This window comes from Ursus arctos, unplaced genomic scaffold, assembly GCF_023065955.2.
Source record: "Ursus arctos isolate Adak ecotype North America unplaced genomic scaffold, UrsArc2.0 scaffold_3, whole genome shotgun sequence".
Classification (NCBI taxonomy): domain Eukaryota; kingdom Metazoa; phylum Chordata; class Mammalia; order Carnivora; family Ursidae; genus Ursus; species Ursus arctos.
Genome location: NW_026622985.1, coordinates 79,777,154 through 79,804,401, shown reverse-complemented (window position 1 = coordinate 79,804,401; position 27,248 = coordinate 79,777,154). Strand labels below are relative to the sequence as shown.

The 27,248-nt window shown below is 37.5% G+C and overlaps 1 protein-coding gene across 5 annotated transcripts in view; it reads left to right on the top strand.

Moving 5' to 3' along the window:
• Positions 1-27,248, top strand: part of TNPO3 (transportin 3) — a 111,207-nt gene that overhangs the window by 58,154 nt on the left and 25,805 nt on the right. For all 5 annotated transcript variants that reach the window (XM_044388160.3, XM_044388156.3, XM_048212782.2 and 2 more), the window contains 10 exons: positions 823-896; positions 2,161-2,317; positions 10,746-10,889; positions 13,767-13,942; positions 14,425-14,563; positions 15,857-16,003; positions 18,615-18,722; positions 20,412-20,503; positions 22,436-22,575; positions 25,153-25,344. In XM_044388160.3, coding sequence (XP_044244095.1) covers positions 823-896; positions 2,161-2,317; positions 10,746-10,889; positions 13,767-13,942; positions 14,425-14,563; positions 15,857-16,003; positions 18,615-18,722; positions 20,412-20,503; positions 22,436-22,575; positions 25,153-25,344 — 1,369 coding nt within the window. The remainder of the gene's footprint in view (positions 1-822; positions 897-2,160; positions 2,318-10,745; positions 10,890-13,766; positions 13,943-14,424; positions 14,564-15,856; positions 16,004-18,614; positions 18,723-20,411; positions 20,504-22,435; positions 22,576-25,152; positions 25,345-27,248) is intronic.

The window sequence follows — 27,248 nt, the reverse complement described above, 5'->3', positions numbered from 1 at the left end:
AATCTTCTGTGTTAATATTAGAGTTCATTTGATTTCAAACCAATTTAAATACCAGAAGTCGGGGGCATGTGTATAGGTTTTCACAGGCAGGCATGTGTGGCCCCCCTGCCCTATTAAAATTGCAGATGATAAAAATACTGTATACTGTACTGTTCTGGGCCAGAGGTCTGCCTACTTGCCTTAAAAAAAGATCGTTTCTGGACCAAATTGGCTAGTAAAAGTCTCATGAATGAAATAGTGAAGCATCTGGCCCTTCCCCCTTAGACTGGTAAATACATTAGAAAGGAAAACTGGAAGCTTCAGTGAATACATACTCACGTATGTTCTCTGCCTGGTGTAGAAGTGCCCTTGAAGAGGAAGGAGTCTTTTGCATAAGGCTTCAAGATGAGAAATGGAAAGAGAAGGGAAATGGCATTCCAGTACTTAATGAGTGTGTCAAAGGGCTGACTTTGTCAGTAGCTTTGGCCTTTTGGCAAAGTATAATTTATCTGTCCATGAAGTTCTATGGTATTGCCAAATAAAAGTAAGTATAGATATATTCTGAGGAAAATCTATAGTCTGTTCTTTCTGATTTCTTTTTGTTATTGTTTTGTTTTTCATTTTTAGAGGTTGAGTTTTAAATCCTAGCAATTTGTAGCTAGCCCAGAAGAGTTTACATTATATATGTAGCTGTGAAGGTGAGGAGAGGTAGGAGGGCTGTCTGTCTTTGTTGTCATATTGTTTGGAAAAAATTCAGTTTCTTTGCTCTCCAATTAATATTGATAGTAACCCTATTTCTGTTCATCTATTCTATTCATTTATTTCATCTCTCTTCTTATTCAGCTGGCTTTAGCAATAGCAGACCTTGCCCTACAGATGCCTTCCTGGAAGGGATGTGTACAAACATTGGTGGAAAAGTAAGTAACTTATATTAACTATATTCTAGCATTTGGAATTACTATTAACCTACAAAGAGAAATTTGTTAGCATTAGCTAGACATTTGGAATATTTTCCCCAAACTCTTAACAAGTAATTATTTATTACTAACTTTTGTTAAATTAAAAGAGAATCATTTAAAATTTAAATATTATAGAAGTGTGTCGTGTGGGACATAAAAGGCCCTCATAATTTATACACACATGTCCCTTGAATTAACTGCAGCAAAGTCTTTCATTGTCCTGTGGATCACTCCCACTAACTGACATGTCAGCAGTTCTACAAAAACATTGTCAGAATGTTTAAGATTATATTAAAAGTCATTATGAACTAAAGTTCTTACTAATTGGGGTTTGTTTCATACCTGTCAAAGGGACAGTATGATTTTTAGATACACGGAGCCTGCTACTTTGAATAAAAGCATTTCCTCATGGTCTTGGCTAGATAATCTTAATACTTGCTTGAATTTTGACATTTGGTTAGGGTATTAATTTGAACAAAGTGGATGTCCTTTTTACCTCCAACTACATTGTGTCATTAAAGCCTTTATTTGGATAGTTTATTTTTTTTAAGAAAATTTCATTAAGAAAATTAACACATGTTCCTTGAAAAAAAATTCCAATAATGTGGAAGCTTTCAAAGTAAAAACCTTTTTCTCTCCCTATTTCTGTATTTCATAAGTAACCACTATTAATGGTTGACTATATAGCCCTCCAGACTTTAAGCATTTTAAAATAAATAAGTGCATGTATATTTTAATATACCTGTGTATTTGTTCATTCGTATGTAATATATTTCATACTTTTTTTTTTTTTTACTTAATACCTTGTGGACATCTTGTCATGTTAGAACACAGATATTTCATTCATTATAATGGCTATGTATGTTTCATTGTATAATCGTCTATAACCTTTTTAATCCTAATTATGGTGGACCTTTATATTTTCCCAATATTTTTGCTATTATAAAAAAAGTATTGCAGTGCATATTTTTGTATACTTTGCATGTGTATGTGAGATTTTTTGAGAGAGAAATTTCTGGAAGTGGAGTTGATGAGTCGAAGATGATGCAAGTTGAAATTTTGATTTCCAGATACCTTTCCAAAAAAATTTACCTGTTTTTTTCCTCCACTTTAACAGTAGTGAGAATGCTACTTTTGTTGGTATAGAAGCCTGTTGTTATCTTATGTGATTGTGTATTTTCTTACTCTAAACAACTTCGATCTCTCCCCTTTCCTTTTCCAGATATAGCAATGATGTAACTTCTCTGCCTTTTCTACTGGAGATCCTTACCGTGTTACCTGAAGAAGTACATAGTCGTTCTTTACGAATCGGGGCTAACCGGCGCACAGAAATTATAGAAGATTTGGCCTTCTACTCTAGTACAGTGGTGTCTCTATTGGTGAGTAAGTGTGAAATACTAAGTTGCTCTGTAGGGGCAAAAAGCCATGGTGGTTATTTTCTAATTCAGTTACATTATTGTGAAATACAGATTTCTTTGCAAAAATTGGCAATGATAATACTGTGGCATTTATAGAACACTTTACACTTTAAATACTTTCAGATTCAGAAACTATACTTTTTGAGGTTTTGAGTAATGCTGTGAAGGTGATGTCATTTCTATTTTATGAATGAGATATAGAGGCTTTAGACTATACACAACTGCTAATTCAGAATTTGAACTCAGCCTTTTGATTACATATCCCTTGCTTTTCTACTACTTCATGCTAGAAACTGTTGGCTCTTGACAAACGACCATGCTGATGTATAAATTTACTTAAGGAAAGGATCCTCTTTTAAGGATCAGTTGAGATTTTGATAGGGAGGTGGTTCAGGACTTAACTGACCTTTGAGCAATATCACAATTATAGATTAGGTAATACTGCACCATCTTTTTAAAATGAGTTATATGTGATTAGGTCCTTTTTGACTAGGTAGACATTTTAATGCTGTAGACCAGTGATGGGTAGATTTATGGTCTATGAGCTAGTCATCTATTTTTGTAAATAGAGTTTTACTGGAACATAGTCATGCCCATTCAGTTACATATTGTGTACGTCTGTAATTCTGAGCTGAAGTGGTAGAGTTGAGTAATTTTCACGGAGACCACATATAGTCTATAAAATCTGAAGTATTTACTCTTTGGCCCTTTAAAGAAAATATTGCTTGTTCTTGAACTTGATGCTATTAAATTATCTAGCCCACATCTCATTTTTAGGTCTTTAGAGTCTAGGTCTATTTTTTCAATAATGTGCTTATGGATTATTTTTCAGGGATTTGTTTCAGTACTTTTGCAACATCATAGAACTTTTTATTTGAAAAAGAAATTTTTTACTTCAAGTTGTGTTCAGATCAGTGTTGGAAATTCACTGGAAACGTATTCTTTTACGTGTATTTTTCAAATACCATTTATTTTAAAGAAATAGTATTATTGAGAATTAGAAAATACAGACAGATTACATTCAAACTATCTGGAGATCACACTGTTAAACCTTTAGTACATATCCTCTATGAACGTATGACAAATTTTTAAAACACAAATGAAATTATATTTTAACCTATCCTCCTGCAGTCTACTTTTTCAGTTATCCAGCTTCATCTTTCCATTTCAGTAAATTTTTATATCCATCTAATAAATACCCAGGCCATCTTCACATTTCCCAGGTTCATCCTAAAATATCCTTTACAGCATTTTTCCAAATCAGTCTCCAGTCTAGAACCGTGCCTTGTATCAGTTTATTACGATTCCTAACCACAGTCCCCCTTCCCCTTCTTTTCAAAACAACACTGATTTGTTTGAGTTGAGATTGGACCAGTTATTTTATAGACTTACCTTGCGTTTTGGATTTTCTGGTTGCCTTGTCTTTGTTTCATTTAGTTTGTTTTTCTATTCTCCGTACTTCCTTTAACTGGAAGTTGTATCTAAAACAGCCCTTCTCAGTAGGGGTTCCTCTAGAGAATTAAGTCTTAATGTCCTAAGGCATCTGTTGTATAGAACAGATTCTCTTCTACGCATTAATAATGGTATGAGTATACTATCCTTAGGATAATGGAGAAAGCAGTCACCCAAATCATTTTCTGTAAGACTTAATTCTTTCCAGAGCCCTGGTTGAGAAAGAAAGCCTTGATGATTGATTTTAAAAGGTTAAAGATTTTTAAATTTTTATATTTTTATTTTTAAGGCGGGGGGCAGTGGGGGAGAGAGAATCTTAAGCAGGCTCCATGCCTAGTGCAAAACCTGACACAAGACTTGATCTCACAACCCTGAGATTATGACCTGAGCCGAAATCAAGAGTCGGACACTTAATCAACTGAGCCACCCCGATGCCCCAAAAGGGTAAACATTTTTGACTGGAATACATCATAGATACTTCATGTGGCACGTTCCATTAGTGATGTTAGGGTTGACTAGATTAGGATGATGACAGTCTGATTCTTCCATTTATAAAGTTTGTTTTCCTCCTTGTAATGCAATTTGTATGATGGTAGTTCGTAAAATAACAAATGTTCAATTCCATATCAATCTTTGCCTAAAGATTTTAAATTCTAGTTGGTAATCATTGTCTTAATAATTTCATTGTGGTTCGCAAAATAATATTTTAATAATTCTGTCATTCTTTCTGTGTATATATTAGTTGGCATTCTTATGAGTATTCTGGCATTCTCCTACTAGAAAGGCACTATAAATCTTAAATTCTTTTTTAATTTCCTGTTTGCAAAATAAGGTTTTGTTTTAAACCTGCCTCAAGTGTTACCAGTTTTTTCTGACATTCTCTTTATGGAGTGTAATGACTCATGGATTTTCAATGATTCAGGGTCTCAACTAAAATCATTCTTTTGATGCTTAAAATATTATAACTTTGGCCACTGGAGCATTTCTCTCCTTCCTAACACAAAAAGATGACTAATACTCACCTTGTTACCTCCTTGTCCCAGATCTAGAATCCTTGGTTCTTTTTAGTATCAGTCTGGGTCTAGTCAGAAGAGAGAAACCACATAGTAGTATGTGGGAATGTTTAATATAGAGAATGATTAATTCTAACAGGAGGTTACAGTGATGAGGGATTGTCTAGTAAGAAGTAAAGAGAGCTCTGAAGAACATAGGCATAAAACAGAAACAAGGAACAGACATTAACCCCTAGGCTAAGATAGAGTTTCCAAGGAAGGAGGAGTTCACCCCCTCCCAGGGCTGAGATCCAGACCCTGTTGGAGAAGGCACAGTATTGTGGAGAAGTCATTTTTGGCACTCCATGCTGCTGAAAATTAGTCTTTTTGAATTTGCTGGAAATCTGCCTTCTAGGAACCCCAAGAAAGCTGTTCAGGGAAGGTGTCTCTGCCACAAAACCACCTTGGTATGGGAATCCTGGAGGAAGCTGCTGGCCACTATGTACTGCAGGCACTGGAGAAGCTGAGCACATTGAATCTGGTGCTGGAGAAGTTGTACATTCTTTAGGAGCCAGAAGCACTTTGCTATAAATGCATTGGAGAGGGTGGGGAAAATGCTGGGGAAACTGGTGGCCAGTGCACTGCAAGAGGCAGGCACCAGAGGAAATAGGAGTCTGGGGCTGGAGGAGCTGCACATTCTGTAGAGGGCTACCAAGTGAGCACACTAGCTAGGGGAAGCAGAATCCTTTTCCTCTTGTTTTTCTCTAGTGGCCTTCTGACAAAAAGTCAGTGCTGCCTGGCACAGGAAGAAGTATTTAAAGGGCCCAGATCCATTTTTACAGAGTAGTCTAAAAGGGTGAATTTGGTGCTGAGAGGCAATACATCGATAACCAGCCATAGTCTTCCCATTTGACTAACTTAGCTTTCTGTTTGGTTAACTCTTTTACATACATTTAAACTCGTGTGCAGGGGCGCCTGGGTGGCTCAGTTGGTTAAGTGTCTGCCTTCGGCTCAGGTCATGATCTCAGAGTCCTGGGATCGAGCCCCACGTTGGGCTCCCTGCTCAGTGGGGAGTCATCTTCTCCCTCTCCTTTTGCCCCTCTCCCCTGCTTGTGTGCACTCGCTCTCTCTCTCTTGTGCTCTCTCAAATAAATAAAAATCTTTAAGAAAAAAATGTGCAATGGCATAACAAGCAAATGGGAAATATGTAAAGCTTCTACAGCCCTCATATATGTATTGGTCACAAGAGTTCTGTAATTGATATGTATGGCTTTCTTGCACAACTCATTTCATCTTTCCCCTTCTGCTATAGACTGAATATTTGTATGTGTGTCTCCCCTCTCCCCCCACCAAAATTTGTGTTGCTATAGACTGAATATTTGCATGTGTGCCCCCCCCAAATTTATATATTTATATGTTGAAACCTAGTGCCTAATGTGGTAGTGTTAGGAGGTGGGGCCTTTGGAAGGTGATTAGGTCATGAGTATGGGACCCTCATGAATGGGATTACTGCGCTTATAAAAGAGACCCCAGAAAGCTCCCTTCCCTCTTATGTCATGTATAAACATAGAAAAAAGATCCTTGGTTATGAAACAGGAAGCCAGTCCTCACCAGACACTGGATCTGGGGGTACCTTGGTCTTGAACTTCCCAGCCTCTAAATCTGTGAAAAATAAATTTCTGGTGTTTATAAGCCACCCATCCTATTGTATTCTGTTACAGCAGCCTGAATGGACTAAGACACCTGCCTTGGTTAGAACCTCAGCTGGTTGGGGTCCTTTACTCTGTGAAGTGACCCAAACCCTCATTCCCAAAGAGTCTGAGCCCTCAATAATCCTGTCTTTTTTTATTGTTGCTTCTGTTGAGCCTGGCAGTACTAAGAAGCTCTCTAGAAAATTCTTTCGGTTCCAGACTGAGAACTCCTTGCTTCGATTGTGTAGGAGGAACTCAGTTTTTCCTTGGTTATTGGGATCAGTCAGTCCAGCCTATAGATTAACACCCTCTTCTCTTTTTTCTTATTGATTCAGGGGCATAAGAAGCCCAAATTGTCTAGGTGGTTGACTTATCTTCCAGTTTACTGGAATCATGTCTGTATTTCCTGGTAGGAGCATTCCTTCTTGGGGACCAAAATCTCCAACAGAGGTCAAAGTTGCTTATTACTGTACTTCCCTTACTCTGATATGAGTTCCTTGATTAGATAGGATGCCATGATGGTTGGGTATGGCATTCTGTGAGTCAGTGATTGATACAGTGCTGACAGAAGCACTGCAAGCAGGGAAGGCAAATCCATATCCAGCATGTAAGTCTCTCTCTTCCTGTGAGTCTTGTCCTTCCAGACAAATCTCTGCTTCCTTTGTGGTAGAAGTTCAGTGTAATCGATTAACCTGGTCCCTGTGGTAGATGGTGCCATTTTAGGGACTCAGTGTTGGTCTCTGCTGTTGGCAGATTTGACACTCATCAGTAGTTTTAACTTAGTGGAAATCCATGTTAGTCCTACTGTAGCCTCTATCCCAGCTACTGTGCCCACTTTCTTTATGAGCCTATTGAGCAAGGTGGCTGGGAAAAGAGGCTGACATAGAGTTTCTCATTTTGTCCATCTGTAATTGAAAGATTCCTCTGTAGTGGATGCCTTTTGGTGGGTATTCACACAGGATAGAAATTTCTCCACCGTCTGTGTCTATTTGTATACCAGTCATACATACTTCTGCCTCAGGCTTCCTTGTCACCAACCTTTTGATCATGCTTCTTCCAAATCCCTGGTCATCCAGATCATTGAAAATTGTCAATAAATAAGTATAGATCCATATTTTTTGTCATCTCCCTCTCCATACGTGGTGGACAACCAATTATATTGCTTGAAGTTCTGCCTGTTAGGATTTTCCTTCAACCACTGTCTCTTCACTACAACCACTGTCCTTCACTGTCCTTCACTGTCCCTCACTACCCTGTATGGGTCTGTAATTCTGCAGCTGTCCACCTTCAGGTGGTACCAGCATGTTGTGCACATCATTCTGTAATCTGGGCTTGAGATTTCTTCTTTAGTTATCTAGGTTGTGAGGAACATCCCGGAGGCAGCAGGCAGTAGGTATGGACTGAGGGAGATGAGTCAGTGCAAGAAGAGTTGGTGTCAAAGGAATCTGACCTACCTGGTCATGCACCTTACTTACACCTTTTTGAACTCCGTGTCTTGTATTCCATTTCTGTTTGATGACAGGTTGCTGTTACATGCCCACGTTTAGGTAGTTCAGACAATACTCAGTTCATGATGAGAAGCTCAGGCCACATGATCACCTGATGTCCTATGGATAGATGTTCAGTTTCTACCAAGGTTCAGTAGCAAGCCAGAAGCTGTTTCTCAAAAGAATAATCACCTGCAGAAGAAGGTATAGATTTGCTCCCAAGTCCTAGATATTTGCACTGTGATTTTCCTGGGTACTTCCAGAGGTGCCATATACTCATTAAATCCAGAATCTCTAGGAAGTACACTAATGTCAGCGGAATTAGCTAAAGTTAGTGGTATATTCCAGCCTCACTTGGTCTAATACCCTTAGAATCACTCCCATGTATGTTCCCCAGGTTTCTTCAGATACATGTTAGTAAAGTAATACAGTTTTCTCAATAAGTTATTTCCTCTATGTAAGTATATACCTGTCCCCCCACCACCCCACCGCCCGCCGGAACATGCTAAGATTTGACCATACTTATGGGTAGCACAGGCAATGGTTGTGGTAGGTCTTGAAGAGAATGGGGATCCCCTATGAAAGCACCTGTCTCAGATGAGGTTATTACAGGGCTTTCAAATGAAGAAGGCTATTCTCAGACACTGGAAGGCATACTACATCTGCTGGTAAGGGAGACTCAGTAATTTGGGAGTTCAAGATTATCTGTTTCATTAAGGTCCAACCAGATGTCTCTTTTCCAAGTTTCAGAATTCCATGTTATACAATTTCTTAACTTTCACATGAGAAATGTGGTGAGATTGTGAATTCGGCTGTTGTTTATAATTCAGCAAGCCACACAAATTATGTGTATGAATGTCAGCCCTGGAACTACACAAAATAAGAGCCTCATTTAGAGTGGTTGTGGAAGCTTTGGTTCTCAGACTATGACTTGAATTGAGTTAAGGGATCTGAGCTTGTTATTTTCTTTTTGTAAGGACTCAAGTGAATCCAAAAGAATCCAGACAACACTGCGGTCCTCATAAGCATCGTTACTGACACAGTGGTCAAGTGCAGCAGCCACTTGGACTCCCAAGGCATATGCTTGACTTAACACTTCCTCATAGTTGACAACAGGCAATAGCTTGATTTGTTGTAATGAAATCTGAAAAATTTGTCCCTGTGGTACTTAATAAGGTCTGTGGTTCTGTCATGTAGCTTGTCATGTTACAGAACCCAGAAAATGAAGTAGTCCAGAATTGCCAGGGAAAATAGGCTGCCTATAATACCAGGTACCAAAGGCCTCTTAAACCTTTTTCATTGTTTCCCCCACATTCTCTTATTCATTCTGTTCTATCCCATTTTGTCAGTATTATACTTTTGTGGTCTATTCAAATGGAGCCATTCCTAATCATTGTGTTGAACTTTTAAAAGTCTTAAATATTACTCTTCTTGCCCTTATAGTTGAACTGAGCCTGTCCTCTGATATATTTTTCTCCCTTCATTTATTCTTCATTTTGTTAATCCAAGATCAGTTCTCATTTACCTCTGCTGTATTTTTGCTGGTGAACTCTTCTGGCATTTATGTTTCAGTTTTGTGGCCTTGCTCTAAGAGACAGTTCTTAATAATACAGTTCTTAGAGAGGAACCCAGAGTTAACTTTGTCATAGCTCTGAAGCTTTATGGTGCGTGTTTTATTTAATTAGCAGAATTTTTTCTCTTCACAGCAGCTAAATTTAGATGTAGGCTCTTTCCAAAATTCTGTTCTTAAGTTTGAGTCAGTAGTTAGAACGTACAGTCAAGTCCTTCCATTGGTAAACATGTCTTAGTAAATTGAAATGTCATTCAGGAAGTATAAAGGCCAAACAATTGTGTAATGATTTTACATCCAGAACTTCCAAAGATTCAAGTATGTGTGTGGTTGCCATGAACTTACTTGAAGTATTCTTGTTTCTCTTCTTTCATTTCAATTCAGTTCAGTTCAGTATAATTCAAACTAATTGAGAAGACTGTAATCATAACTGCCTGATACAGCAAATATAGAAGGAGCATGGCCACCTAGAAGTACAAGAGTCAACATTTAGACCACTGTGGGATTCTGTACCCTACCACATGCCTCCCACACCCCATGGCGATTATGCTGTTTGACCCATTGCTTGTAAAAGTTATTTTTAAACATTTTTTTTTAATCCAGAAAAAGTTGCATTACACTTTACTTTGGAAAAAATAATACATCACAAAAATAGTTTGCAAAGAGAAACAGTGGTGAGTTTTAGTATGACTTTTCATTTTCTCTCTTTTATCAACCTACCATACTTACAGTAGTGTCACTTTCTGTGGAATGGTGTATTTGCTGGAGTGTTCAAGTGCGGAAGCTGAAACATCAGCTTTTCATACGGGGATATACAGTAGTAGGACTAACTTGTTTTTATTCTATAAAATCAACTGTGTAGATGAGTATTATTTTAAGATAATTTTTATAAGATTACGTTAATGCAGAAGAGCAATCTAAGAAACCATTATTTCTGAAACAGAACTCTCTTTGGGCAAGTCTGTGATCTCTGTATTTCAGCTTCCCAGTTGAGAAAGTAGAGATAGTACCTGGCTGTAGTTTTAGTGGGAGTTAATGAATTAAGAGTATTGAGAGCACCATCTGGCATTGCAAAGCACTTTTAACTGTTAGCTGTTAGTATTATTTTCCTTTTCATTATTACACCTGAGAGGTGATTGTAATAATGGTTTAAATATAAAGTTTGGCATTATTTAACTTTTTTTTCCTTCTTTTCAGATGACCTGTGTAGAAAAAGCAGGAACAGATGAGAAAATGCTTATGAAGGTCTTCCGCTGTTTAGGAAGTTGGTTTAACCTAGGAGTTTTGGACAGTAACTTCATGGCTAACAATAAGTTACTAGCACTCCTTTTCGAGGTTTTGGTAAGTAGTGGCTTTGTTTATGAAAGTATTTTTACCACGTAGTCACGGTAGTAACTAACCTTCTGGAACATAGCAGTGTTTTCACATTTCCAGTGATTGGAAGGTGTATAGTGAGAAAGCAGCAATGTCTCTTCCTTGATACCAAGTACCAAATGAAGGTATTAGTATTAGTACTTAGAATAGAATGTACTTAGGTTTAATAGGAAAGCAGTTTCCATGTAGATCAGTGACTTACATATTAAACAAGTAACAAAAAACCATTGTTGTTGTTGTTTTTCTTGTTTTAAAATCATAATGGTCATTGGGTCTTTGAGACAGTTACAGATCAGAATATTATCTTTGTAGTTGTGACACTTAAGCATCTGGGTATGTACAGAGTAGATTTGAGGCTTTTGTGATTAATGGAATAAAAAGTAGTAATATCTTTTTATAGACTTGTGCATGTTTTCCATAAACTTTAAAATAATAATACCTAGTAATACATCCTTTTGTCTTGGTAGATAGGAGTAAGTGAGTGCATAGAATAAGACTGCTTTCTAAAACAAGAAACATAGCAGTGTCTCAAGCACATATTGAACAGGTCTTTGGAAATGGGAGTGACTTTGTTCCCTTTTCCTGGATGGTCTCCTTCCATGAAGTCATATTAGTATGGAAGCTCTGATGTGTACTGGTTATATGCTGGCGCACTGTTATTTAGAAGATGGTAGTATGATAATGGGTTGATATCACTTTGAGTTAAAGAAAGGCACATTCTCCAAGGAGACATTTTTGGTGTTTCATTGTCATTAGTGTATTTATGCTGCATTCTTGCATCAGGAGCTAAGACTCAGGACAGTTAGGATGCTAATAATTGTTTTGCTAGTCATTGTCTTTGTCTCCATGTCTGTAGATGCCCTACCTCAGTGATGGTAATTTTGGTTCTCATCTCACTAAATTGTGTGAAGAGTAGTCAGTATAAATAAATTAATAACTCACTTTTGTTTAAAAATTTATGAATATGAGGGGCACCTGGGTGGTGCAGTCAGTTGAGAGGCCCACTCTTGGTTTCAGCTCAGGTTGTGATCTCAGGGTTGTGAGATTGAACCCTGCATTGGGCTCTATGCTCAGTGGGGTATCTGCTTGAGATTCTCTCCCTCCCTCTCCCCTCCTGCTCATGTGCTCTCTCTCTCCCTAAAATAAATAAGTCTTTTTAAAAATTTATGAATGATTGATTACGTATGAAGGGAAGGCAGTTTAGAATACAAACTCAAGACAGTGGTTACTTCTGGGAATTAAGATAGGGGTAAGGAACAAGCTAAGTAGTGTGCCAGAATTATATTATCTTCACTGATCCAGTGTCAGGACCCCTCTGCCACTTAAAGGAAGAGTGGTTTTAGAGTCAGAGTCAACAATACATTCTCATTCTTACATTCATTCAGTGGTTCAAAAGCATGCCATTATTTTAATTTGCTTTATGTTTGGACCACAACTTTATTACAGATACAGCCTTTTCTCCCATAGTTCTTTTTTTTAAAGCTTTTACAAATGTAATGCTGGATATATAGAGAAAGGAATAAATTTGAACATTTAGTTAACTTTTAAAACACAGTAGTAATAATAATAATAAATATTTTTGAATCCACCTCTCAACCTAAGAATAAGCTAATGAATAATGTGCATCTGTCTTTGTGCTCTCCCAACCCTGCTTGTATAGCTCCTTCCCCGCCCTGGAGATTCTAAATGTCCTTGTTTTTATTATTCATAAAAGACTAATATGCCTTCACTAAATTTATCCATCCTCTCAACTGTACTCTTCTAAATAGAAACCCTAGAGGTCTTACTCTTTGAACCCTCTGATCTACTCTAATTTGTACCAATCGTTTTTTAGATCTACTTCCCAGCTGTCGTTCTGGAACTTCTCTTTACTGTGCTTCTGGATTGGATTAATTGTTTTTTGAACATCCTCAGATTCCTTCCTCAGAAAGATATGTGGGAAGTAAATTTTGAGTTTTTGCATTCCTGAGAAATATTTTTATTTTGCTTCTATTCTTGATTGGTGGTTTAACAAGGTGTAGAGTTCTCGGTTCAATATTCTTTTCCTTCAGGATTTCCAAGGCCTTTCTCTCTTGTGTACTGGCAGGCATCATTGCTAGTGAGAAACTAAATAACTGATTTTTGCTCCTTTCAAAGTTACCTTCTCTCATCCCCAGAAGCTTTAGGAACCTCTGTTGAACCTTGGTATTCTGAAATATTAAGATGATGTGTTAGGTAGGTATGGGTATTTGAGACTTGTTGGACCCTTTCATTTTATTTAATTTTTTATTTTTTAAAAAGGTCTTATTTATTTATTTTAGGGAGAGTGTGTGCAAGTGGGGGGAGGAGCAGAGGGGGAGGGAGCGGGAAAGAATCCCAAGCAGACTCTGCGCTGAGTGTGGAGCCCAACGTGGGGCTCAGTCCCACAACCCATGAGATCATGACCTGAGCTGAAACCAAGAGTTGGGCACCTAACTGACTGAGCCACCCAGGCACCCCGGACCCTTTCATTTTAAATAGTACTTGAGTATCAGAGAAAGGATGGAAAAGATTTCCACAGACTAAAACACGGTAGGGAACACATGGTATTACATTTGAAGGGGCTGATATTGGGAGGGGGGAAGCATGGAATTTTAGAAGTCATGTGACTGTGATTGGGGTACAAAAAGGCTAATTTGTTTGGCGTATAGGGAAATAGAAATAAGACGGAAGATTGATGAATATTGTCTGGTTGAAGGCCATCACTGTTAAGGCCGTTACGCATTGAAAGTACATGTTCAGAAACAGGCTGTCATTGTTCTGCTAGTACTTGGATTACAGCTTAATGATTATACATCTTACTTCCCTATTCCTGTCATCTCCCAGCAACAGGATAAGACCTCATCCAACCTACACGAAGCTGCTTCAGATTGTGTGTGCTCAGCTCTCTATGCCATTGAGAATGTGGAGACTAACTTGCCATTAGCCATGCAGCTTTTTCAAGGAGTCCTAACTTTGGAGACCGCTTATCATATGGCTGTGGCACGTGAAGATTTAGACAAGTGAGTGATTATTTAAGGCAGTAGCCCTGGGTTCCATCCTTCGTGATTTTTTCATGACTCTGTGCAAACATAGACACCACACCCTAAAGATGCTCTGCTAGTCTCAACTGAACCTAGAGTGGCAAATTGGATGCAGAAGGAGAGGTTGGAAGCATGGAAAGTAGTAATTTTTTCCACTCACAAAGGATAAGGCTCTAAGAATTAGGGATGAACTTTGGAGTATCAAGTGTGATTTGATAAGGATTTTATTCAAATGTTTTAGTAATTGAGAATTGAACTGACTTATGAGTCATTTGCTTATATGTATAAAAATATATGATAAAGAAAGGTGGCTGTTACGGAGCTTTTGTTACAGCATGGCTAATAATCACTACATGTCCCTTAGGCCGAAGATCCTTTCATTTATTTAATTAACTATGTGAGTATGTACGTATAATATACAGATTTCTGACTTGGTGCTCTCATTACTCTTTCATCTGCAGAGTTCTGAATTACTGCCGTATTTTCACTGAACTATGTGAAACTTTTCTTGAAAAAATTGTTTGTACTCCAGGCCAAGGTCTTGGCGACCTACGAACTCTGGAACTGCTGCTTATTTGTGCAGGACATCCTCAGTATGAGGTAGTGTTTCAATTGTGCTAAACCCATTTTTCTCCGAGTTGTATGTTGCATGTTAGCTTTATTCTATTGCCACCTGTCTAGCTTTTTATTTGTGGGAAACTATAGTCTTATTTTTGATGAGTGTGATGTGGTTTCCTTTGTATTAGACTTTTTTCTTTTTAAATTATATTTGGGTTTCTGCTTTGAATCCTTCTCTATTTTCTTGCCACGTTAGCTGAGCTGACTGCTGTAGGCACCTCAGGGAACCCGTTGGGAAGAAAGCTTACTACCTTTTAACCAAGCCTCCTCTGTAGGTCCTGTTATTCTTCTTAGAGTTCTACAGCTAAATATAAAACAAAACCACATAAAATCTTAACTGTACAAGTCTTAACATCCAAAATTTTTTCTCCAAATTGTGAGTGGGAATGAGAAAGGGATTGAAAGGATTTAAAAGTCGTCTCCATTCCAAAATCCCTACAACACCCTGCCTCTTAAAGAGTTGGCTAGGTTTTTTAAAATCTTGTTTATTCAAGAAGTGTTACCTCCTCTTCATAGTATAAGAAGTGAGAAAGAACTCCCAAATTGGATATTGTTTTAAATAGGTCTGTTTATAGTGCCACATAGGTAAGATAAGCTGTGGATAAAGTCCCAGACTTTTTCTTTCCTTTCAGTCCTGCTCAGGAAAGTAGGTGAGTAAAAATGACAGAAGGTTGGTATGTTCAGGGATTTGAAGATGGTTTGTCTGTCAAGAGGTGGGTTTTTTTCTTTTCTTTTTTAAAGATTTTGTTTATCTTAGAGTGCGGGCACAAGCATGAGTGGGGGGCAAAGGGAGAAGCAGACACCCTGCTGAGCAGGGAGCCCAGTGTGGGGCTCTGTCTCAGGACCCTGGGATCATGACCTGAGCCAAAGGCAGATGCTTAACTAGCTGAGCCACCCAGGCGCCCCTGTGAAGAGGTGTTTTAATCTCAAACATGAGATGATTTTAGATTTGAGAAAAAATATTTAAAAGAGACTTCCATTTCTGTATCTATTTCTCTAAATTCAGAATCCATTTTACTGTTGGGAAGTTATCAGCTATAGAGGGACTGTATACGCAATTATTGTAAATGGAGTTTGGGACCTATCATGGGAAGATAGTTTGGGAGGATAATAAATCTGCTAGAGAACAGGTGGCTCCTTAACTAGTTCTACTCGTATTATATTAGATTATATCTTCTTTCCTATGTGGTTCTAGTAATAAAACTGTCTTCATATTCCATTCCTTTCCTGATTCAAGTAAACCTTCTTTTCTTTTTCTCTCTTTTAATTTGACAGGTAGTAGAAATTTCCTTTAACTTTTGGTACCGACTCGGGGAGCATTTGTACAAAACTAATGATGAAGTTATTCATGGAATCTTCAAAGCGTACATTCAGAGGCTGCTTCATGCCTTGGCTCGACACTGCCAGCTAGAACCAGACCATGTGAGTTCCCTTCTCCAGTTCTTCAGATCTTAATTTCCTACTCTTTTCAGTGCTAATTTGAAAATGAACTAAAAAGATAAGAAAATAAAGCTAATGGAATCTGCAGGTTTTCTGTCACTCTGTAGCGTAGACTAAAGAAATCAATACCAGTATAATGAAAAGTGAATATAAGGCTTATATAGAAAGAAATAAGTTCTGCTGAGCCAGTAGTTCTTCTCCTGGAAATTTACTTTAAATAATTCTGCTGAAGGAGGGGCGCCTGGGTGGCACAACGGTTGGGCATCTGCCTTCGGCTCAGGGTGTGATACCAGCGTTATGGGATCGAGCCCCGCATCAGGCTCCTCCGCTATGAGCCTGCTCCTTCCTCTTCCACTCCCCTGCTTGTGTTCCCTCTCTCGCTGGCTGTCTCTATCTGTGTTAAATAAATAAATAAAATCTTTAAAAAATAAAAAAATAAAATAAATAATTCTGCTGAAGGAAAAAAAATGGCTATTTTATATATAAATCTGTAAAGTAAAAAAATGGTAAACTCATGTACAACAATATAAGAAGAGTTATATAAATTATGATGTTGCAGCTTGATGGACCATTTGCTAAATAATGACTATTGAAATAGCAGTAATTGGTTTGCTAAATGAAAAAAATCAATGTAAAATTTTATATGCTATATTTTTAATAATATATACATGTAGTTGGATTAAAACTAACACAAAAGTGAAGTATTTGCGTGAGGTTGTAGTGAATTACATATGATTTCCCTCCCCATACACACACAGTACACATATTTCTTTCTATTTATACTGATTTTGTAACTTATAAGAAAATATAGAAGAAATATAGAAGAAATATGCTTAGAAGAATATATACTAGGGGCGCCTGGGTGGCACAGCGGTTAGGCGTCTGCCTTCGGCTCAGGGCGTGATCCCGGCATTATGGGTTCGAGCCCCACATCAGGCTCTTCCTATGAGCCTGCTTCTTCCTCTCCCACTCCCCCTGCTTGTGTTCTCTCTCTCACTGGCTGTCTCTATCTCTGTCGAATAAATAAATAAAATCTTTAAAAAAAAAAAAAAAAGAAGAATATATACTAGAAATACTGTAAAATAGTCAATTGGAAAACTCTTTAACCTCCATTCTTTGCTTTGTCTCTTAAATCTTACAGCATTTATTTCATCCATTTGGTTGGTTAGTTAGTTGGTTTAATTCCTGTCCTTCAACCCAGGACTCGAAGAGAGTTTTTTCTCATTGCTCACAATTAGATCTGACATGAAAACTATAACTGTCTTTGTCCTCTTCATTTTAATGTTAACGTTGTTTGAGTCATGGTATTTTGCATCTTTTAAGAATCTTAGTGATGATCTAGTCTAGTGGTTTTCAACCTTTATTTTTTTTGTTTAAGAAACTCTGTCTTCAGCTACTTTTTACATGGAAGCCTGATGTGTAAATAAAAGCAGGGCCTCTGGTTTCAATTGGCTCTACTTGCTTGATCCCGTTCTTTCTTTTGCTAGTTCCCTGGCATCGTTTCCCTTGCAGCAATTCCTTATACTTGTGCTTATATAGTCCTTTTATAATTTGTGGAGTGCTTTATAATTCCTTATCTCAAGAGATCCATCATTTCCTCCTCATTCTCTGACTTTAATTTCTTCATCTTAAAGCAAGGATGTTGGACTAGATCAGCAGTTCTCAACAGTATTTAGGGCTTTTTTTTCCAGATAGTCATGGATAAAGCTTCTCATATATGCCCTTAACCATCTCCCAATTGGAAGTATGAACTATAAATGATCTCTCTCTCTTTTTTTTTTAAGATGTTATTTATTTATTGGACGGGGAGAGAGAGAGACACAGCAAGAGAGGGAATACCAGCAGGGGGAGTGGGAGAGGGAGAAGCAGGCTTCCAGCTGAGCAGGGAGCCCGATGCTGGGCTGGATCCCAGGACCCTGGGATCATGACCTGAGCCGAAGGCAGATGCTTAATGACTAAGCCACCCAGGCACCCCTGATTTCTATATTTTTTTAATGAAAATTTTCAAATATTTGGCAAAGATGAGAATTTTATAGTGAATATCTATATACCTACTACCTAAATTCTTCCATTAATATTTTACTATACTTGTTTTATGTTTTATTATATATCTGTCTGCCTATTTAAAATTCTTTTTAAAGTCTAAAACTCTATTCTGCATCTAGTTGTTGTGGTAATGACGGATTCTGGTAAATCCTGAACCATGAAGCTTCAGGGGCTTATTCAGTACTAAAAATAAGGTAAACTTAAAACTCTTAAATTACCACCTCTTCCAGGTCACTTCCCACCCTGACCATTCAGATTTTTTCAACAAGAGAGCAAGGTGTGGCTTGGAAATCGGGGGGTTGGGGGGAGTGGGGAAGGAAGAACAGTTTCTCATAGTAAAGGTAGAGGATAGGTTGTATCGACTTGACATACCTAATAGTTCAGGAGACCCTGTACAGTAAAATACCCTTTGATTTAGGCAACTTACCTCGTGTTCATTGGGACTGAACTGTTTAATGACTTTCTCTTTATTCTTGATATTATAGAGGTCAGTGAAAGCCTTAGTGATAAGTTTAAAAGAAATTTGTTATCTGACTTGAAATTTCAGGAGGGGGTTCCTGAGGAGACTGATGACTTTGGAGAGTTTCGGATGAGGGTATCAGACCTGGTGAAAGACTTGATTTTCCTGATTGGGTCTATGGAGTGTTTTGCTCAGGTAAGTCCGTTTGGCGATTCTTACCGGTTTTACTGATCACTTTAGTTGTGTTCACTTCTGTGTCTTCTATAAATGTTCCACCTTTTTCTTAAATTTTAATGGCTAAATGGGACAGAGATACGCAGGTGCCTAGCACACTGCCTGGCATATAGTAGCTTTGTTTAGTATCCTGACAAGCCAGTTGCTGTCTGTGGATGGTTCAGTTATGGTTTACTCTTACTATTCTTGCTGTCAAAAGCTGTTCTACTTGTCCAGTCGGAATGGAAAATCATAGATAAACCTTAAGGCCCCGAAGTATTTATAGGGAACTTGGATCTAGCCAGGAAAAATAGGCAAGTTTTTCTGCTTTATTAATTATGTACCAACTCCTGGCAACTCTTTTAGTTATTTGGTATTTCCTTTGTCCACGCTTATGGTTAGATTCCTGTGCAGTTTCATCCCAGAGATGACTATACTAGAGTAGAAGATTCATAGTCCTGTGATTTTCCTGACAGTGAGTAACGTTTTACCTCATAAGGTTGCAATCATCACCATTCCACGTCACTTAACATTAGCATAATTTCAGGCAGTTTTCATATTGCTGGATCATGCTCTAAGCTCTGAAATACTGGTTTTGATACTTCGTCAGCAATACTGAACTAACCTTTATTTTATTTTTTTGGTAAACCAGCCATTTTGTATATTTGGGGGCATAATCTGATTTAGAAAGTGTTAATAAAATTATAGCTATTATTCTTTATATTAAGCAAAGTGTGTTTATTGATCTAATTACAAAGGGTTGGAGATTCTTAGAAAGCAGATTCAGTGAGATCACCAGATCACAGACAGATGACCTGTGTTCACATTTCAGCTCTTCTGTCATTCGCTATGTGGCTTTGAGCAAGTTACTTGTTCTTCAGAACTCAGTTTACAAATGTATTTAGATTATCAGTGTTGTCCAAGATGTAGTCTGTGAAACACCGGTCCTATGAGATGTTCTTTGGGGGGGGAAAATCCTCAGTTAAAATTGGGAAATGACTAGAACAGTACATTAAAGGCTCGGTGAAGTCCTACAACAAGAGAATTATTTAATTTTATCTTAGCAGTGTTTGTTGTTTGACTACAGAAATCTTATTTAGACTAACACCCAGTCAGATGGATATACCCTGGGAAATTTCTGGACTAGAACATCTCTGAGTATTCTGCTTGGTCTCCTTTTTTCCTCCCCGTGCTTGGATATGGTATTCTAAATAGCTACTTTTTAAGAATTTAATCTATACTACTAGTGTTGATGCGGATAAGTCTTTAAAACAGTAGAAATGTAAAATCAATACATATATAAGCAATTTACGTTGTATCTCAATTTTAAGTGTATTTATGTATTTACCAGTTATTATAGGGATCAGGAAAAGACACTCATGTAATATGTTTTGCTTTTCCATAATACTCACTTTGTTGGGGCAGATGATAATCTTGATACACTCTTGGGGAATCTAACTGGGTTTATTTCAGATATTAAGATAGCAGTTACTTGTAGTTAGTGAAGATGTGAAAAATGAAATAATATTCTCCCCTGGCTCTGAGATATAATTAGATTTAGAAACAAGGGGCTGGATTTATTTTAACTAACAGGATTTTTTGTTTTCTTTGTTTTGGAATTCTATTCTGTTTTCCTTTTAATGGATCCATAATCCACCTCTTCTTCTCTAGTTATATTCTACTCTGAAAGAAGGCAACCCACCCTGGGAGGTGACAGAAGCGGTTCTCTTTATCATGGCTGCTATAGCAAAGAGTGTTGATCCGTGAGTGTCTAATAAGTCTTTTGCTGGGAACTCTGAATATCAAAGGAAGGAAAATTACACCATTTTTCTCATATGGTATATGTTTGGAAACTCTTAGAACTTCTGTAATGCTGCCTAGTCTTCTGACTTCTGGAGTCTTTCCAGAGTAGCATGCATTGCTAATATTCATATTTTAACTACATATCCTAGAGTTAAAATTATTTTGTTCTTGTTGCTAGGAAGATAATGCTGATTTATTTTTCTAACTGAGGCTCCCTTGCGAAAGTTGATATAATAAAAAATTTGTTAGGCTGTTAAATTGTTGGTACTTGCTTAAAAGCAGTTGAATAGGCACTAATTAGCTCTCAGCTGCTTTCGGACCTTGGGTAAGTTATCCTTACAAATAATTTCATTATATTCTCTTTTTTGTCTGCCTTAGAGAATCATTTGTGAGTTTTTGAAAGGCAAGACAGGCACCATTTCACCTTAAAAGAGTAGCAAAGTCTAAAGGGCAATTACTATTTTTATTACTGCCATGGGAAATTTTTAAGTTATTCGAATTTGATTTCTAATTGAGTAGCATAGAAATTCTGCTTATGATTTTAGCATGACTTCCTAAAAAAAGAATTTATTTTGTGCTCTGAGTTTATAAATTGATGCTAATATCTATCAAGTTTTCTTGTATTGTGATGAGGTACCTGCAGCTGAGCTGTATCTCAAGCCTTGGTTGGAGAGGTGGTTAAGGCATGTATTTATGAAAAGTATAGTGCTGCTTACTTAGCTGCCTTTGAGGGTTTAGTCAATGAAATCTTACATTGTTTCTAATCCAGTAAATATTCAAGGAGAATAGAGTAGGTTTGTTTTCTCTATTAAGATGTACTGGTCCTGAATTACATACCATACTGTTTGCTCTTAAATTTGTTTTGGTATCTTTTGGAACCTTCAGTGATAGTCTGAAGATTATCAAAATCACTTGTATTCTAACTGATATGTGTCGGGGTGAAAAAGGAGGGGTAGAGAGTCTCAAAAATTAGTTTAGTGCTCCCAGGAAACATAAGGTACAAATGAGAGGAGATTTTGTATTGTTTTTTGTTTATCCACGTTTCAGGCCAACTGCATGATTACAATTTTTTAGTGTAGTGTATAGACTTAGTTTATCAGCATGGATTGCTTTTGCTCTAATCCAGGACACTATTTGGATTTTAAACATCTTTCATTTCTGGATTATATCGTACCACTATGGGGGCATAAAGAATTTCGGCCAGTATTCTTGGGGAGTGGAAAAAAGACAAGGAAAGGGAAAAAATAAATTCTTGGAGCCATGGAGAGTATTTGGTTAACTTTAATTTTCCCTCATGTTCCAAGTCAGGGCACCTTTACCTGTTCCTTCAGCTTGTATTCTTGTTCCTTTAGTTAGTGAGCTGGCCCACCCATGCTTACCTGTTCTTAAAATTTCCAGTATCCAGCCATAAGAAGTCTTTTGGAGAAGAACTAATAGCAAGTGGTCTGTGAGAATTATTCATTCATTCATTTAGCCATTCAGCAATATTTATTGAGTGCCCACTATGTGCCAGGCACTGTTCTAGGTACTGCAGATACAAGAATAACTAAAACGGATTCTTTAAAAAGAAGACATTCATCCACAGTAAATGCCTGCCTCTCCAATTTGAAGAACCTTATTTGATAGCAGGATGTGTCTTTAGATACTTTATTGGCATTTAGAAGATTAAGGAGCATTATGCTTCTCCTGTTCACAATATCTTTTATTTCTGTCTTTTTGCCTTTTTTGAGGATTTAAAAAACTTTCATACCAAATGTTAAGCACTTTCATCCAAATGGTTATGTGTTTAGAAAGAAGCCCTTTAGCAATGATTTGTCTTTTTGCAGCCTGTTATTGGGCCAGAATCTAACCTCTGAAATCAGTAACGGGGAGTACTTGCCTTTTGTACTCAGGGAGAATAATCCAACACTTGTGGAGGTCCTCGAAGGAGTTGTCCGTCTTCCAGAGACTGTACATACAGCTGTGCGATACACCAGCATTGAATTGGTTGGAGAGATGAGTGAAGTGGTTGATCGAAATCCTCAGTTTCTTGGTATGTGTGAACTCACTCCTCTGCAGCTCCTGAGAGTGATTTTTCTGATTTTGTTCTTCCTCTCTTACTTTGCTCTTGTTCTCTATTTTTATTGGTAGGTAGAATGTTTCTAGACTCTGAGAATAAATACTGGATTATGACTTATTGCTTAGTTTACACATTATAAACTTATCAGCCTTTGGAGAAGGGATCTTTGAAAGGTTAGATCTCTAGATAGGGAAACAGTTTGCTTCTAGTAGTCTGCTTTGGCATGAACATTTCTGTTAGTCTTTGGCACATGCTTGAGCTGGTCAGACTCCCTGTAGTTCTAACTTAGATGCTATTAATAGTCTAAAGCAGAGGAAAGGGTTTTTTCAGTGTTAAATACATGCTCTTTTTAAAAACCAAGAGTTATCATTTGAAACAAAATTAGTACAAATTAAAATGAAGAATATTGAATTATATAACCTCTGGATGCCCTTATTGGCTTGAAAAAATAAAGATTATAGAAAGTAACTTTAGAATGAAAAGTAAAGTTAGCAGTCATTTCTTTTACCCCTCTCATTTGCAGATAAACAAATCCAAAGAGACAAATAATTCTATATTAAGCCCTCCTGATACTCAGGAGTGATATATTCTGAGAATTTTAAGAACACCCCCAAACTTGTAAATATATAATCGTTAATTATATATTAATTTTGATGTATTTCCTGTGCTTATATTACCATCTTTTTTTTTTAATTCCAGTATAGTTAACATACAGTGTCATATTAGTCTCAGGTGTACAATATAGTGATTCGGTAGTTCTGTGCATTACTCGGTGCCCATCAAGATCAGTGTACTCTTAATCCCCTTCACCTAGTTCACCCATCCTCCTCACCCACTGCACCTCTGGTAACCATCAGTTTGCTTTTTATAGTTAAGAATCTGTTTTTTTGGTTGTCTCTTTTTCCCTTTGTTTTGTTTCTTAAATTCCAATATATGAGTGAAATCATATGGTATTTCTCTTTCACTTATTTCACTTAGCATTATACTTTCTAGATCCATCCATGTTGTTGGAGATGGCAAAATTTCGTTCTTTTTTATGGCTGAGTAATATTTTTCTGTGTGTGTGCGTGTGTGTGTGTGTGTGTGTGTGTGTGTACACACCCCTTCTTTATCCATGCATCTTTCCATGGACATTGGGGTTGCTTCCATAATTTGACTATTGTAAATAATGTTGCATTAAACGTAGGGGTGCGTGTATCTTTTTGAATTAGTGTTTTTGTATTGAGTAAATACCCAATAGTGAAATAACTGGATTATACATTCATTACTACCTTTCAGCTTGATTTTATTTTACATACGATCTTTTTGATTGTTTGAAACTCTTGCTTAAAAAAGTGTTTTTTTTTCTTATTTCTGTATGTAAAGCATATGATAGACATGTTCACATTACAGCTGAGACACTTTCAAGTTTAACATACCACTTACAATTGTTTTCAAAATACTTATTTTCTAATTCTTAGATTCTTCACTTCTGTTATCTGTCTCAACATTTGGCTTTCTTTTCTGAATGATTTTTCCACAAGAAACTAAAGTAGGTTGGTTGGTTTGTTTGTGAAGCGTTATCATTCAGTACCACTGTCCAGTTTCTCATTTAAATGTGTGCTTCAGCAATAAGACAAATTGCTACATGTTTGTACTTACTTTAGAATAGTTAATAAATACTCCATTTGAGAACCACAGAAGCCTACAGCGTTGTAGTTCCCTGTACTTTATACTTAGCTCTTCTGATTCCTAGGCTTACAAGTTTTAGGCTCCTTTTGTGGAGGGGGCCAGGGATTCATGCTGGTTGGTGCATCATATCGGTCATTAGACTGGAAATGGAGATAACGTTTTAATGTGCTTTATGACATTATCCTTTTGATTTCTTCTTTTATGGTTTGGTATGAGGTTACTTTGACGTACTTATAAGGTGCTCTTTAATCATATGTGATTTTTCCGTAGAAAATCATTCTGGTTTTTATAAAGTAAGGAAAAAGATAAGTAGAATTGCTTTATAGAAATTCACCTTTATGGTCAGTTTCTTTGGAACACTTATATTTGCTGCAAAGTAAAACATACTTTTGCTAGAAGTACTAAAAAATCTGCATGTTTTTAAGGCCTTTTCTAACTATAAAGAAGCAAGTATAAAAGTGTCCACTTTTAGATAACTGCCATTGTCCTGATTAACGTAGGCTGTTTTTACATAGTGACTCATCTCTGAGTATAAATAATGGTAGCTCTCTGAGCTTTATGTTCTTTCTTATATTACCTTGTTCTTAATCCTTGGATGGTTTTATTCACCAGTGGTTTTCAGACTGTACTGTGTGAAGGCCTAGCCATGAGGAAAGAAATAGAAGGTGAATAGATAGGACCCAGGGCTCCCTGACACTATGTCCGTGAGATCAGCTCCTTTTTTATGTTTTATATATTGGGGTTTGAACACATTTCATTTTTTTTAATGGTTCCTTTGCTTAAAAGGGGGAGCAGGGATATAAACCTGTGTTCTAAGAAACTAGACGTTTTCCTTGAGTTTCAAATATGTAATCTCTACTGTGTGGTTTTTCTCCTTAGACCCTGTGTTGGGCTATTTGATGAAGGGCCTGTGTGAAAAGCCTCTGGCTTCTGCTGCAGCCAAAGCCATTCATAACATTTGCTCTGTCTGCCGAGATCACATGGCTCAGCACTTTAATGGACTCCTGGAGATTGCCCGTTCCCTTGATTCCTTCATGTTGTCTCCAGAAGCTGCTGTGGGCTTGCTAAAAGGTATTTACTTCAGATGTTAACCAGTAACATCTCTAAGCCACTTCTGGGGGATTATCTTATACTCAGATCCCAGTTTTTCAGTTGCAGTGTACTTAGTGATGGAGAAAGTTGGCCGTTCCACTCAGGAGGGTGTTGATTATATATACATGCATTCTTTTCTTAGAATATTTTAAGGCTATATAACTAATTCAAACTGCTTACAGTGTGTATAGCACAGACCTAAATTTTGGGGTGGCGTTGACACATTTGAACTAAACATAGTTCCTTTTTGAGTTGGGGGAAGACTAAACAGGGAGACCAAATACCATACCAAAGTGGTAGGTGGAAATTTAAAGGTAGTATGTGTGGATCAGTCCTGTCAGTAGAAACTTGGACTCTTAGTGGTCTTTAATCATTGTGGACCAGCTTTACACTCAGTGATTGCCTATCCTGAGGCAAGCAGCCAGAGTGGTGACGAAGTTCAGAGGAAGAAGAACTAGAGATATTAAGGCTAGGAAAAAAGAAGAGACTTGAAGCATGATGGCTATTTTTAAATACTGGAAACATTATCTTATAAAAGTGGGGACAGATTTATTTGATGAGTAGTAGTCAGTTATTGACATGTACTGGCTCTTAGAAAGAAAACACTTTCTGGGGCGCCTGGGTGGCGCAGTCGTTAAGCATCTGCCTTCGGCTCAGGGCGTGATCCTCGCGTTATGGGATCGAGCCCCACATCAGGCTCCTCCACGATGAGCCTGCTTCTTCCTCTCCCACTCCCCCTGCTTGTGTTCCCTCTCTCGCTGGCTGTCTCTATCTCTGTCAAATAAATGAAATAAAATCTTTAAAAAAAAAAAAAAGAAAACACTTTCTAAGTAAACTCTGAGAACAGAATGGGGTACCCTGTGAGGTAATGAAATCCTTACAGCTGGTAGTTAGAGGGGATTGAGGATCTATCAAATAAAAGATTGGGTAATATAACCTGTCTGGCATCATTTAAGCCTCTGTGAGTAGCAAACCATTTAGTCTTGGCTAGATTGGATGACCTTGTGTGGGAACTAGCTGTTCTTTCCTATATCAATGACCAGGTTCCTTTCCAGCCAACGTATTTGCATTTTCCAAGACAGATTTTCTTTTTGTGGCATGGACTTTGTTGTTTCCATTCACAGGCATAGATAATAAGGCGTTGAATCAGAGTCAAATATTCTTACTACTTTACTACTGCTAGTGGTTATTTCTGCCAACTTGTAATTTTCTAGTGAAATTTAACCTTGATACTGATGTGAGGTCTAACCTGTAGTACGATATGGCATCTCAGTTATCTGTGATATCTTCTCAATAAAGATATCTTTTTATTTTTTAATTTTTTTTAAGATGTAATTATGGGGCGCCTGAGTGGCTCAGTTGTTTAAGCGTCTGCCTTTGGCTCAGGTTGTGGTCCTAGGGTTCTGGGAGTGAGCCCCACCTTGGGCTCCCTACTCAGCAGGGAACCTGCTTCTCCCTTTTCCTCTGTTCCCTGCTTCTGCTCTCTGTTTCACACCTCTCTCTATATATGTCAAATAAATAAAATCTTTAAAAAAAAAAAATGTATTTTGAGAGAGAGCACGTGAGCAGGGGGAGGGGAGAGGGAGAGGGAGAGAGAATCCCAAGTAGACTCCTTGCTGAGCAGAGAGCCCAAATTGGGGCTCCATCCCACAACCCTGAGATCATGACCTGAGCTAAAATCAAGAGTCAGCCTCTTACCCAACTGAACCATCCAGGTGCCCCATAAATACATCTTTAAAAAAAAAAATTTTTTTTTAAATAAAAAGTTTTAGTAGCATTCTTCTCTGTAGGAATGAATTAAAAGGTAAAAGCATATTTAAGTTAGATTCCCCCCCCTCCAGTTTTAAATACGTCTAACTCGCCCATGGCTTATAGACTACCAG